This window comes from Sorex araneus, chromosome 1, assembly GCF_027595985.1.
Source record: "Sorex araneus isolate mSorAra2 chromosome 1, mSorAra2.pri, whole genome shotgun sequence".
In the NCBI taxonomy this organism is placed as follows: Eukaryota; Metazoa; Chordata; class Mammalia; order Eulipotyphla; family Soricidae; genus Sorex; species Sorex araneus.
Genome location: NC_073302.1, coordinates 238,340,570 through 238,355,730, shown reverse-complemented (window position 1 = coordinate 238,355,730; position 15,161 = coordinate 238,340,570). Strand labels below are relative to the sequence as shown.

The following is a 15,161-nucleotide window of genomic DNA, read 5'->3' as shown; positions in this document are numbered from 1 at the left end:
GATTCAGATTCTGTCCCGCTTGCTTTCTTTCAAATTACTGTCAGATCCCACACCTCTGTTCAGTTCACCAAAAGTGAAAGTCAGGCTGAGATGAAAATTTGCAGTTGGGTGTTCTGCGCCCCCTCCCCAGTCCAGAAAATACACAGGAAAACTCATTTCACAAACAATGCAAACACCCCAAGTCTGGTGTTCAAACGATGAGAAAAGGCGCTTTTAGCTCTTCACCCGGCGACTTAGTGGAAGACTCCCCTATGCACCTTGCTTCACCCGGAGCAGCTAAGGAACCCTCATCTCTATGGTGATGCGTCACAAAGCACCTCTATCCTTAGCGCAGTTCAGCTGGTTCCGGGGCCCTCAAGGGGCCCGCGAGGGGCCCACGGGGCCCAAATGGCATTGTCTGGGTCCAAGAAGGTCCGGAGTTCTCCAGGCTCCGGCAAGATCCCAAGTGAGAGTGGCAGCAATAGTGGGGCAAGCGCTAGAGATGGGGGCCTTGATTCCCTTGTGAGGGGCGCGGGGAGATGGGGTCCGTGCTTTCCCGGGGAGCGGGTACTGCTTGGAGCATGTCTGCCTCACTCTAGGGCCGGGCTCTGCTTATTTCTTTTTTGTTTTTGTTTTGTTTCGTTTTTAGGTCACACCTGGCGGTGCTCAGGGTGACTCCTGGCTCTGTACTCAGGAATCACTCTTGGCAGTGCCCCTGGGACCATGTGGGATACGGGAGATTGAACCCGGCCTCGATTTAATGCGACTCCTGGAGTCAGGAAAGATGTTCCTGCCCCTGCCCCTTTCCAGACCGTCATCAGGAGTCCTGCCAAACCACCCCCTAAAAACACTTAAGCATTCGCCCCTGCCCTCCCCCCGCCGCGCCAAAGGTCTGGCTACACACTTGAATAGATTGGAAGAATTGCCTAGTGCCTTTCCGGAACTAGCCTAAAGTGGCGAGGAAAGGGAGAGCAGATGAGCATGCTCAGGGCCGCTGGGGAGTGCTCGGGGTCTGAGTCCTGGGTGGGGAGAGCTGAGCGGCCGGAGCCCACCCGGACCTGGACCCGCTCAGGCGGGACCTCAGTGGGCCGGAGAGGAGGCTGGGAGCTGGGCTGGCAGCGCTCTCTTCTAACCTTTGCTGTTTTTTTCTTTCTAAGTGATTTGTATTTCCCAGATTTAGTGCTTTCCGTACAAATTTTGTATGCAAATGCTGCAGATTTACTAACTCAGCTTTTTGCGGCGTTGGAGAGTTTCTTCTCCCCGTGATGCTAGTGGCGTGATTACTGCGCAGTCAGCTCCACCCGGCCTTTCTCAGAGCAATAATAACCCGCTGAAACCTTGTAGTTGGCTAATTGTTCCGCAGAGGGATACAGAGCAGCGGGAAAGGCTCAACTGTAAATTCCCTAGAATTGCTGCCCTGCCAGAATGAATGAAATGCGTGTTTCTGTTCCAATCACCCCACTGTATGAAGAATAGAAAACAAAAATACTTAATTGAAAAATTAAAACCAGACAATGAATGCAGGCATCAAGGTGATTGTCTTGCATGTGGCACACCCCGGTTCCATCTCTCATATCATGTAGGGTCTCCCAAGCACACCCGGAATGACCACTGAGCACAGAGTCCCGAGTAACACCTGAGAGTAGCTGGGTGTGGCTCCCCAACCAAATCTAAGAAAACAAACCCCTTCCAAAAGAAACAAAATGATTTCAAACACTACTTTCTGTCTGATGGCAAGCAAGAACCAAGGCAAAGAATCTCCCCACAATTTCTTCTTCCCTGCTCCTTCGACACTTTGCCTTGGAGCTCCCTCATTTTGGGTTTCCCTAGTCTCCTCTCACCTTTGGTTAGAAATGTGGGTATCCTCCAAGTTTGACCCATGGGGGCTCATGTGCTCTAGGGGTAGCCATGTCCTCTCCCAGGGCTTAAAGTTTGCAAAATAGCTGCAACAGCCCTCAGACTTTAATCTCTAAGCACTCCTTCCTAATTTTCAGATGAAAATGCTATCTATCAGACTGTTCTATTTGGATTTCATAGAAGAGCCACAATGCAGCATGTACCAAATTATGTCCCTATACTTTTTCCTCCTATATGTCACAAGCTCAGGAAGGTCCCAGTTATTCAAAGTGGAAAGGAAGACTGCTTCCTCTGAACCCCAGGCTTCACTGATTCTACCTCTGAAATTCCTTATCCCCTAAGTGAGTTTGATTCTTAACATTCAGCCTTGGAATGCCAACAGCCAGTCTGTGCTACTCCAGCCATGCACTGTTGCTATCAGTGTCCCTCTCTACAGGTGGGTCTGATGTCTTATGGCTTTCATTCAGAAATACAACATGGTGAACAGCTGCTTCGCAATGCCTCTGATGGTCTAGGAGACAATCTTCTGTTTCCTGTTTCTGCTTGTTGTGACCCTTAGGGTTCTTGGCTGTGGCCTCGTCTTAGTACTCCCTGCTTTCTCGGTGAAATTGCTTCTTCTCTGTGCCATGTCTCTCCCTAACTCCCTCATTGATACTGACATTGAAATGATAGCCAGGGTCCGCTGGGTAACTTAGAATGATCTGATCTCAGCCCTTGACTACATCTACAAAACCTCCTTTTCCAAACAAGGTACTGTCTATAGATTCTGGAGATTAGAACAAGCAAGCACATATCTTTTGGGGCTCCAATCACCCAGCAGCAAATGCTTTAAATTAATCATCTGTATGCTGGACCAATAGTACAGAGGTAGGGCATTTGCCTTACACGCAGCCAACCCAATTCTATCACCAGCAACACACATGGTCCTTGAACCCTGCCAGGAGGGATTACCTGAGCACAGAGCCGGGAGTAATCCCTGAACATTGCCAGGTATGTATAAAACTGAAGTAAATTAATCATGTGTAATCCTTACAGCAATGGTATGAAGATAGAATTACTATGTAATGGGTCTTTCTATCGATTATTGAGAGGCTAAAATTAGATGAAGTAGAAACACTTTAGTGTAATATATGCACATTATTTTATATTTTAAAACATAATAATAAATGTTCACAATTGCAAGAATTGAGTTGTTCAGTAAAAAAATTCAAAGATGTAGTAGGACAAAGCTGTTCACTGATCCCTACCATTAGCCCTTTCCCCCTCAGCTTTACTCCTACTGGCTGCTGGTCATGTCTCCACTTTTCATACCTCATACTACTTTCTTCTTTGTTACCTTGTCAAATTTCTACTCGATTCATACCCACTCCTGACTCCGTCTGTTCTCTGAAGTCCTCCTTTTCCATCCTCTCATCTAAGCAGAAAGAATTACACCTCCTTTGGGGTTCCTCTGCCACACAGAGCATCAGTATTCCTATAATCTTGTGTTTATTGATCAATTATTATCTCCTTCACTAGCCCATGAGTTCCCCAATGCCAGTACCAGGTGTCTATGTCTAGGGGCTACCCAGATACCCCATAGAAGGCACTCAGGGAATGTTGATTGAATGAGTGGTGACTGAAAGAAGAAAGAGGCAACAGAGAGTCTTAGACCCCTGGCTCTGTGCTCAGGGGTCATTCATGGCATGCTTGGGGGACCTTATGTGGTAGGAGAGATTGAACCTGTATGTACCACATGTAAGGCAATCACCTTAATGCCTGTATTCATTGTCTGACCTGGTTTTTTCAATTAATTAAATATTTTTTAAGTTTTCTATCCTTCATTGACAATGGGGATTGGAACAGAAATATTCAAATGTCACAGGGTAGTTGGACCCAATTGCAAGAAAAACACTGAAAAACATAACAAGAATAAAGGCAAAAGAGTCAATGACTTTAAGAGAACACATTTGAGACATTTTTTAGAAGATCATAATACTGATGATGCTAAGGATCAATTCTAAGAAAATTTTATTTTCAGAAGTTTTGTCAATTGAAGAAAAAAGCCTAGAAATACAGAACTGACAAACATGTGTTGTAGTAAGAATAATCATTTCTCATGAAATTTGGGGAGATACATTGGAAATGCAGAATCTCCTGCCCCGCACCAGCTGCTCCACTGGGGCCCCCTTGGAGGGGGGCAGTTTGAGTCTCCCTCCCCACACCAAGCAGAGCCCTGGCAGCCGAAAACCTCCAGAACCCAGCCACAGCCATGCTCAAGGCCACTCCACATGCTCAGACGAGCCTCACCCATGAAGGAACCGACAGAGGAACCACAATATGCAGGACCCGTGGCTGAGATCTCCAAGCCTGCTTGGATCGAGACTGGACCTCCTCCACCCAGGTCCCCAGTTTTCCAGTAGCTTGGCAGCCATACCCACAAACTTCCTCCAGCGCCAGGTAATCTTATCAACAGCCAAGATTCAGAGACTGTAAATCAAAGTTCCTGGAAGTGGTGACGCAATTTTTCCTGGAACTCTTTATTTTTATTTATTTATTTATTTATTAACCCGCATGGCAGAGCCTGGCAAGCTACCTGTGATGTATTTGATATGCCAAAAACATTAACAACAACGTGCTCTTTATGTTCTTGGAGTGAGCAGACGCCATTGGGCTTACACTAGCATGAGACAGGAACAAGTGAAGATGTTACTGGTGTCCACTTGAGCAAATCAATGAACAATGGGATGACAGTGATACACTGTAAAATCAAATGTGCACTGATATCAGTATTATATTTTTAAATTTTTTAACTTTTTTTTGAATCACTGTGAGATAGTCTATTACAAAGCTGTTCATGATTGGATTTCAGTCATACAGTATTCCAACACCCATTCCTCCACCAGTGTACGTTTCCCAGCACCATTGTCCCCAGGTTCCCTCCCATCACTCCTCACCCCCCGCTTGCCTTTTTGGCAGGTGCTTTTCTCTCTCTCTCTCTCTCTCTCTCTCTCTCTCTCTCTCTCTCTCTCTCTCCTTTTGGGCATTGTGGTTTGCAATAGTGATACTGAGAAGTTATCAAGAATATCCCTTACCTGCTTTTAACCCTCAGTACTTGTCCAGCATGATCATTCCCAGCTATTATTGTCATACTGGTCTCTTATCTATCTTATCTATCCTCAGCCTCACACACACTTGTGATTAGTTTCAATCATTACCAGTCCTCCTAACCCCTGTTTTCCCTATAATAATAAAGAATATTATTATTCTACTATATATATTTTATATACCACAAATTAATGCAGTCATTCTATATCTGTCTCTTTCCTTCTGACTCATTTCACTCAGCATGATACTCTCCATGAGCATTCATTTATAGGCAAATTTCATGACTTCATTTTTCTTGATAGCTGCATAATATTCCATTGTGTAGATGTGCCATAGTTTCTTTATCCAGTCATCTGTACTTGGGCACTCAGGTTGTTTCCAGATTCTGGCTATGGTGAATAGTAGTGCACTCTTATGTGTGCAGGTGGTGTTTCTGCTGTGTTGTTTTTGGCCCCCATAGTATATTCCTAGAAGTGATATTGCTGGGTCAAATAGGAACACAATATCTAGTTTTCTGAGAAACATCCGTATTGTTTTCCAAAATAGCAGGACCAGTCGTCATTCCCACCAACAGTGAAGGAGAGTCCCTTTCTCTTCATATCCACACCAACACTGATTGCTTTTGTTCTTTTGTGGTGTGAGATGGATATTTGTATTTTAGACACCCAGGTGGGTGAGACCTAGGAAGCTAGTGGAGAGGGAGGTCTGATTGGTATCAGGTTATAGGAGCTGGCTGTGTGTTGTTCTGCTCCGTGCAGCTTTCTAGAACATATACTTAGCACCAAAGACCTGCAGGTTGTTCTCAGAAGGAGAACAATCCCAGTTAGAGACACTGCATAGTTCATTACTCTCCCATCTGATTGGTTGAGAGATGATGCCTGGGGAGCTTTTTGACCAAGGGCCTTGCGGCATTTTAGGGCCTAATAGGAAAGTGAACTATATTAGTGTTGTTTGTCTTAAGTACAAGACGGAAAACTCATGTGCAGAAGATTCCATCTGGGCCTTCTGGAATAGAACTCATATTCTAGTAAAGTTTCTATTAAGAGCTAGACAAACTCATAATTCGTTTCCACTGACTTGTCATGGCATAAATTCTCTTAAGCAAAAACATTTAATTCTACAGTTTGAATAAGTTTTTGAAAGCATAAAGTGATTCCCACTAAATCAGGAAGAGACAAAGATAATATAATTTCTCATAGAGAGGATCCAAGAGTAGGTTCAGGGGTCTGTTGAGGTGCGAAGACTGGAATTGGACTGAGACACAATGGATGAAAAAGGAAACTCAGTTTGTGAAGAAGTAGCAAGTATATAGTCACAGAGAAGAAGGTCCAGCTGCCCAGCCAGATCCCAGGGCCCATTCTATGAATAACACAATTGGGTAGGGAGAGGTGACATGAACAGTAAGGACACAGATGGCAAAAGAGAAATGCTTCTTAGAGTTCTATATGTCAATCAGAGACATAGCAACTTCAAGACTATATGGAAAATAGACATATATGAAAAAGATTCTTGACAGCAATTGTTTTTAGGCACATGAAGAAAGGCAGCCTAAATGAGGTGGCTAGTGTTCTGCAGTCATCGACTTCAAATGGCAGTTTATTCAAACATTTTATCACGTCAGTGAAATGTAAAAAACAAAAAATCAAACAAAACCCAGATATTTCCCAGAAATGAGGAATAAGAGGATGAATTAGCTTTGAAATATCTATTCCTCAGGGATTTAATGATTCTCTGTTAGCAGTGATATGGAAGAGCTGATTGATCTGTTGCTGTTATTTAAGGTGATGGTGATTTTCCAGTTCTTCTGGATCTGACCTGGAGCATTTGGCATCAGTGATCCCTCCTTTCTCCTTGGCCACTTCCTTGACTTTCAGGATGCCATATATGCTTGGTATTTCTCCTTCCTCACTGAATACTCTTCTCCGCCCCTTTAACTGACTCTTTCATCTCTCTGACTTCTGAAGTCAGTTTGTCCACTTTTTTTGGCCTTTGTACTTCATCTCCTCTATGTCCCCTCCCTTCTTCTTATCTACTCTGACATCTAAATCGCAAAATCTTACACAGATGTTACAAAGAATGAATAGATACTACAGCAGATGTGTTGGAGGCACTTTCCATATGGCTGTTAGAGACAGGAGAAAAGGATACTTTGAGTCATCTGAACCCATTTTTGTAAAAACAAAATGGTGAGATGTAATAACCAATATGCCAGTGTTTGTATGGGTATATATTAATCTCTATGTGATTATATCAGTAGTTATAAAAGTATGGAAAGAAGCAGCCATGTACGTTACCTGCATGGAATGGAGCAGAGGGGGTCATTTTAATAGGGTGATGACTCTACAACTTTGGTGTGGACGTTATTCTTACAAAGATATAAAAAGGTGCACTGGGAAAATGTTAAGGTTTTCTAAACCAATGTTGAATTAATGAAACTTGTTTAAAAAATAAAATCATTGGGGCCGGAGCGATAGCACAGCGGGTAGGGCGTTTGCCTTGCACGCGGCCGACCCGGGTTCGATCCCCGGCATCCCATATGGTCCCCCAAGCACCGCCAGGAGTAATTCCTGAGTGCAAAGCCAGGAGTAACCCCTGAGCATCGCTGGGTGTGACCCAAAAAGCAAAATAAAAAATAATAAAAATAAAAATAAAATAAAATAAAATCATTGAGAAAATAAATAAAAAATAATGGTCATGAAAATTTGGTCATTTAAACAACAGTAGTGAACATTGTGTTATGATATAATTCAAATAGGCTTTTAGCTTTATGTATTTTGCTTGTTTGCTTGACGGTCACATCTGGTAGTTCTCAGGGGTGACTTCTAACTCAGTGCTCAGGGGTCTCTCCTGAAGGTGCTCAGGGGACCACAATACCAGGGACTGAACCGAGACCTGCTTCACGGAAAGCAAGCACTCCAGCCTTTTTTATCTCTCCAGTTCTCTGTTTTATATTTTTATTTATTGTTTGTAGGACTTCTGAAGAAAAACAATGGACTTATTTTAATTTAGGAGGGATACTCAGATAATTGAGGTTACCCTCTTTCTTAGCTACAACTGGCTTTATTTCTTTAGAAACTAATTCCTTCCCAAAATGCTTTTCTACTGCAAAATACTTTTCATTATTAAAACATTGGATTTAAAATTGCTTTGTTATGGCTTTGACAGGGACTGTCGACTGGGATTCCTATGCTACCACAATGAGGACTGCATTCACACCCAAGACAGCACAAGTACCCAGTTTAGCTCGGTAGGTAGCTGAGCCCTACTGCTTACAAACTTTTATCTGTTCACCTGTGTTTTGTTATTCAGAATCCCAAGCCAATAGGAAGAGTTATCAGAGTAGGCATGTGAAATATAAATAGTCTCTGCCACAAATAGGAAAGCACTCCCCTAATTGAAATAATATGCAAACCTATCAGAAAATGAAGAAATTCAACACCTGGATTCTTTATAAAGTCACTGTGAATCAAGCTTTAGTTTTCTTGGGGAAAATCTTCCCAGTAGTGTTTGTGTGGGGACCAGGGTTAACCCTATCAGTACTAGGACCAGTAGTCTCTGGGTCCAACAGATCTTGGAGACACCAGGTTGCTAATGGAATTGAGTGTGGGCCTTCGTATAGCAGATATGAGCTCCAACCCTTTGAACTATCTCCCTATGAATACATTTTAAAATAGAACTAGTATATGGTTTAGTAGAACTTGACTCTTAAATATGGGGCCACTTAAATTCAGTGTGAACTCAATTGATTATTCGGTATATTAGTCAGGCAATGGCAATTGAAGAGATGAACCAAGAGTTGTTAGTAAGTTTGCCACCAAATTGTGTCTAGAAAAAGCCCCCAGTCCTCTCTCCCTAATTTCTCTTGTCTAGTTCTTGCTTCCTAAAGAAACACTTGCTTGTGACTCCTGATTCCTCCTGACCTGTGGCAGGAATTCCCATACCTCTATCAGCAGCTTCCCTGAACTCACTGATGGATGAGCAAGTGGGACAAGCAAAGAACTGTCATCTTCTGTGCAGCACAGAGAAGCTTGAGTTGACTCCAAGAATTGTTTTCAATATAGAGGGTCTTTTCCCCTTCAAAGGTCAAATGACTGAGAAGTCAGCAGTCAAGATTGGGGCTGTAGATGGGTGAAATGGGTTCCAGCCTTGGCTCTCTTTTTGCCTCATTGTATCTGCTACCTGACAGGGATTATAATGCACTGTGCCTTAGCATCTTAGTCTTAGATGAGAGGCTCATGATTTCTGCCTGAGATCATTACTCTACAGAGGACAGGATTAAAGCACCAATACAACAACTAGCATCCAAGAGTTACTCAAACAAATTTTCATTCATTTTGCCAGCATAATATACTACTGACTTCGAAAAAGTACAGGGCTGTTAGATTCCTGATGTCAAGATTACCTCCCACCAAGGCAAACTAAGTTTCCTTAACTGGGAGATTTATCACCTGACTACAATGATTACACAAGCTTCCCTGACGGGAACAGTTGTCTCGAAAAGAAACACTTGGGCTAAAAGCCAGAAACAAATGGATGCTAGGAGACTAGGTCAGTGCTCTTTAAATTCACTCATATTTTAATTTCATAGAAAGATTTTCATTATAAATTTAAATAACTACAAAATATAAGATCCCCAGCTCACCCTAAATACTGACATCTTAACATGAAACAGCTGTTTTTAAAAAATATAACTGACAGGCAAATATAAGTACCTTGTCAAATTGACATTCAGTGTGATCTTAAGAACACACAAACAAGCCTTTTTGATCATCTACTCATTCCTTTTCCTTCCTGAGCTCTTTTTTCTCCCACTACTCTAACCTCATTGAATTTTACCCTGCTGTGTTTGAAAGCAATTTATTGATCACTCCATTATATTCCTTTGCAACTATTTTAGCATATTAATTGAAATTAATTTTTAAACATGTTAATGTGGCCCTCGGTATCAAATTATCAAAATTATTTTTAGTACACAGTTTCCCAAAGCAATAAGCACATTGCAATATAAATGATTTCTAAATGCAAGTTATATATTTGCAACCATATCTTAATGAGGTAAATGTGGTTGTTTTGTTTCCAATTAGTTTATGCAATTTAATTATTATTATTATTACAATGAGACTGCATTCAGAATAATTGTTTTCTGCCCCCAATTTGCCCCCAGTGCTGGGACTTGAACTCAGGGCCTCAATCAAGTGATACATGTGCTCCATTGCTAAGCCACATCCTTGGCCCCTTTGTTCTTCATTTTTAGATGCTAATATTGAGAAATTTTGTTCACATAAATTAATAGATGTGAATCGAAAAATTTTAGCATAGCATTGTCTTACAATTCTCTGATCATTTTTTCTGAATTATAAGTCAAAAATCACAGGTTACTTCTAATGATTGATCATTGGCAACTTGGTTTGGTAGTCCTTCAATTTTATTGAAAGCAAATATTTAGATGAATTGTCATCCAGTTATTGAATTAGTCTTCTCTAATTTTCTGAGAAGTATACTAAGGACAAAAGCATGTCTTTAACAAATGATTGTTAAATTATATGTTGCTTTTCCATTTGGAAAAAACCTGCTTAATATACTATACCAAACTGGGTTTAGAAAATTAGAAACATTAATTTGAATGAATTGTTTTCCAATGCAATTTTTGTATAAACTATTTTCTCATTTATTATATATTTTCCTTCTATATATGCACAAATGTGTGTGCATATATATGTATGTGTGTGTATATATAATGTGTGTGTGAATGGCCAGCCCTCCTGGTGATTCCCAGACAACCTGGCTGACAGTTCAATACAAGGGTCTTGCGAGGCTCTGGGTTACCCAAGCCATCGCCAGTGGTGCTTGCAGGGCCTCAAGGGCTAGCAAGCACTTCATGTATTGTTAAATGTTTTTCAATGTGAAATAAGAGATGGGCTATGTTGAAGTATTTAATAATATTTTAGGGTTATGTAAATACGTATCAAATACCTTACTTAATAATGAAACAAATTCAGAAATAATATTTTTTTATCAGTTTCATCCTATGCATCTTAAAAAGGCAGAGCCTGGCAAGCTCCCCATGGCATATTGGATATGCCAAAAACAGTAACAACGAGTCTCACAATGGAGACGTTACTGGTGCCCACTCAAGCAAATCGATGAACAACGGATGACAGTGCTTCAGTGCAGTCAATCTTTAAAAAGTTGGTAGGCTTCAATATGATTCCAGTTATATTTAAAAGAATCAACTTTTCCACCTGTGATTACTCATCTACTCAGAGATACATTTCTTTCCACCCTAGGGATTAACATAATTTTTTAAACAATTAAAACTGCCTCTTAGCTAAACAATTAAAGCTGTGTCGTGGTTGGGTATGAATCATTTTAAGTACTCTATATCCTCTGCTTTTTTCTCTGAGGTACCATCTTGGGGAAAGGGCGAACATTTTGATTGTTAGGAGATGGATAACTAGACTTTATTCTGTTATGTTGCTCTCGATGTATAACAATCCCCCCTTACCCATGGGAGAGATTCTGGAAGACCCTTCAAAAATGAATGCCTGAAAACAGATAACAACACACCCTTCATATGCTGTGCTTTCAGCTATACACACAGACCTATGATAGCATTTTATTGTATACTAAGCACAAATGAGACTAACAATAACTAATAGTACAACAGAACAATTGTAACAATGCACAGGAGCAAAGCACAGATGTAAAAAGCCACCCAATCTTACCCTAGACCATCTCAGAAGTTTCTCTCACATATGTGGGATATAAAGAAACTTCCTGGGGGAATATCAAATGCTCAAGCAAGAGAATTGGTCTTCAGTAGGAAGCTCACCACTGGAATCGGGGTGAGGGTGGGGATATGTTAGGGGAGGGGACAGTAGGACAATGGGGGAGTGGAAATGTTCCTGCCATAGCCTTGGGTGTGGAAGGGAAACTGGACATGTTAGTGGAGGATATAGAAAACTCTGGTTTAGGGATTGGTGTTGGAACATTACATGCCTGAAACTCAATCACAAATAGCTTTGTAACTTTGTAGCTCATGGTGATTCAATTAAAAATTATTTATTTAAAAAATAAAGATAATACATCAAGGTAGCAATTAAGGCAACAAAATGGGAGAACTGATTAACACTATTGATTTGGGGAGATGAGAGTGAGGGGTCTTGGGATCCTCGGGGGATGGAGACGGGTATGCTGGTGATGGGCGTGGTGTTGGAATCGTTGTTATTAGTTTTGTTAACTATAGAATCTCAATTTAAAAAGTATTTAAAGAAGTATACAGTGCAAACCAACAGCATGTCCTGAGAAAAAGAATGAAATTTGGCTTTGTAGGTTTATTCCCCTGAAATAACCCTGACAGTGTTCCCCCTCCTTTCACCTACAAAGTACTGACTTATACTGAGATGAAAGAGACCTTAGTGAAATCCTCTATGAAGTGAGGGAGGGAGTTAAGGGGTGAGAGATAAGGGGCCCATCTGGATGCACAGAAATGTTCTCAGGCAGATATGTGTCTAGAAAGAGGCTGCTAAGAAATGGAGATCTGAACACAGGTTTTTTTGATGGCTATTTAGGAGGATGACAAATTCTGAATGATGTGGCTCATCTGTGGTATACAGACAAACAAAACAAGAGGGTAGGCAAAATTGAATGAGGCCTTTGATTGAAACCTGAGATTCCTAAGCAGTGGGGGAAGAAGTGGAGTCTTGAACACATTGGTGTGAAGATGCAGTAACTTTGTTCTAGAAATCAAGAATGTTAACACAATTTTAACATTGTTACTGAAATTACAATTTTAAAAGTCAAGATGAAATATTTAATTTATTAATTATTATTATTTTCTGCACCATACCTGGTGGTGCTCAGTGTTTACTTTAGTCTCTGCACTCAGGGATCACTCCTGGCAGAGCTCAGGAGACCACATGTGGTGCTGGGATTGAACGCAGGCTGGCTGAGTGCAAGGCAAGCACCCTACAACCTTTACTATCTCTCTGGTCCAGGATAAAATATTTTAGACAAATACAAAGGCCTATAACAATGAATCTCTAGTTATCTATCCACCTCAGTAACAGAAGCACTTGAATATCTCTAAGGAGCCTTCCCACTGGATATTATTGAAGTAAACTTCAGTCCATCTGTGCTAATTCTAAATAATTTTCATTTATAACTAAATAATAAGAGCTACTCTAGAATAAATAATAACCCCAGTTTTATAAATTCCTTATTTTCTATAGCTAATCAGTAAAAGTCTTGTAACTCTTATCATTTAAAATTAATTCAAAATTGAATCCAAATAACTTGTACATGTTATATTTGTTGTGTGATTGTTTTGTATTTTTTTTTGTATTTTAAATCTGCAGGTGTCCCTTCTTTTTTTCCTTTGTTTAATATGTTTTCTCCTTTTTTTGCTTCTGTTTTGGACCCACATCTGGCGATGCTCAGGGGTTACTCCTGGCTCTGCACTCAGGGATCTCTTGGAAGACTCAGAGTCCCATATGGGTTACTGAGGATAGAAACTGGGTCAGCCATGTGCAAGACAAAAGCCCTATCCACTGCACTATCATTCCAGCCCCATTAACACTTGTTATCTGTGTTAAAAAACATCACTTTTCTGGACTTATTTGGTTTCCTTCCCATCATGTCATTTAAAATATTCCCCTTCGGGGCTGGAGTGATAGCACAGCAGATAGGGCATTTGTCTTGCACACGGCCGACCCAGGTTCGATTTCCAGCATCCCATATGGTCCCCTGAGTATTCCTGAGTGCAGAGTCAGGAGTGACCCCTGTGCATCGCCAGGTGTAACCAAAAAAAGCAAACTAAAATAAAATAAAATAAAATATTCCCCTTCATATATTTCCTGAAATCTAATGTCCAAAGACTTCATCCATCAGGCTTGGTAGTTTGACCAGTGGTCTTGTGTAAGCTTATCTAGAGTATATCTTTTTGAACTGTGAATAGTGACTGCTGATTATTGGCTTAATAATCATTGTGTTATTTCATTAGGAGCTTGTGAATAAGTAATATCCTTTTGCTAACTGAAAAACTGATAATTTTTCTTCATAAACTAGTCATACTAAAGTACTACTTATATAGTAAAGCACTCAGCTCTAAATTTTTTTAAATAATGAATTTTAGACTATTTTTTAATTATATTTTAGATCTCCTATACCTTTGTTAGTAATCCTACATTACAAGATTATTTCTTTTCAGGGTAATCTGGAATTTAAGTTATTTCTAAAATTGTCTTAAGTCAGTCAATTTAAAAAAAATGTTAACAAGTAAGATTATTTGACATGTGAACTATTATGGAATTTGGCATTTAATTCCTAACTTAAATTTCCACTATCTTTTATCTAGAAAAAAATGTCTGAGAAGTTCAAAATATACATATTCACCTGGTGACCCTGTACATAACCGGACACTGTACAATGATGAGTATGTTTGGAAACCATATTCTAAAGAAGCTTCGTACAGACCTATAATGTCAAGAGGAGCTGTATACTACAATATTCAGCCCAGTAAAGTAAGATAGCATCCACATATATGCTAGATTAAATATTATATCAACAGCCCACAGAATTAAAAATATGTTTTCTAAAGAATGTTCATCTTCTATAGTTATGTTCCTTTATTAGGCTATTTCGTCATCACTGTTGCATTTGTTTCCAAATACTTCTCCCTTCTCCCTTAGGTTGTTTCTTCTTTAATTTTTAAAAACAAATTCACATGGCATAAAATTAATTTCAATATGAACAATCAGTATCAGCTAACTAGTAATATAATATTGTGCAACCACTGCCTCTATTTCATTCCAAAACATCATCATCATTCCAAAATTAAGAAATTACTCCACACTACCTCTCTGGAAACTACCAACCCCCTTCATATCTTTCTGAATAGATTATAAATAGTGGTTACTCTATATGCAGATTAATACAGTATGTGACCTTTAGTGTCTGGATCCTTTCACTTAGCCATGTTTTTCTGAGATGTATTCATGTTATAACATTTATCAGCAATTCATTTTGTTTAGTGACTGTGTCATATTTTATGTTTACATCACAACTTTTTATAAATGTATTCACTGATGAACATTTCAGTTTCTGTAATTTGGCTATGATAAGTACTGCTGCTGTGAGCAGGGATGCACAAATAGTAGAAACTGTTTATCACTTTGTTGACTATCTAGAACAATGTTTTCCAACTTTTACCTAGCCGTGGCCCCGTTCTGATTTCCTTT

The 15,161-nt window shown here is 40.1% G+C and overlaps 1 protein-coding gene across 1 annotated transcript in view; it reads left to right on the top strand.

The window, feature by feature from the left end:
* Positions 1 to 387: 387 nt before the first annotated feature.
* The window catches only part of TEX26 (testis expressed 26), a 37,380-nt gene continuing 22,606 nt past the window's right edge, over positions 388 to 15,161 (top strand). Inside the window, 3 exon segments of the mRNA XM_012931823.1 lie at positions 388 to 445; positions 8,089 to 8,170; positions 14,279 to 14,444. Of these exon segments, the coding sequence (XP_012787277.1) occupies positions 388 to 445; positions 8,089 to 8,170; positions 14,279 to 14,444 (306 nt within the window).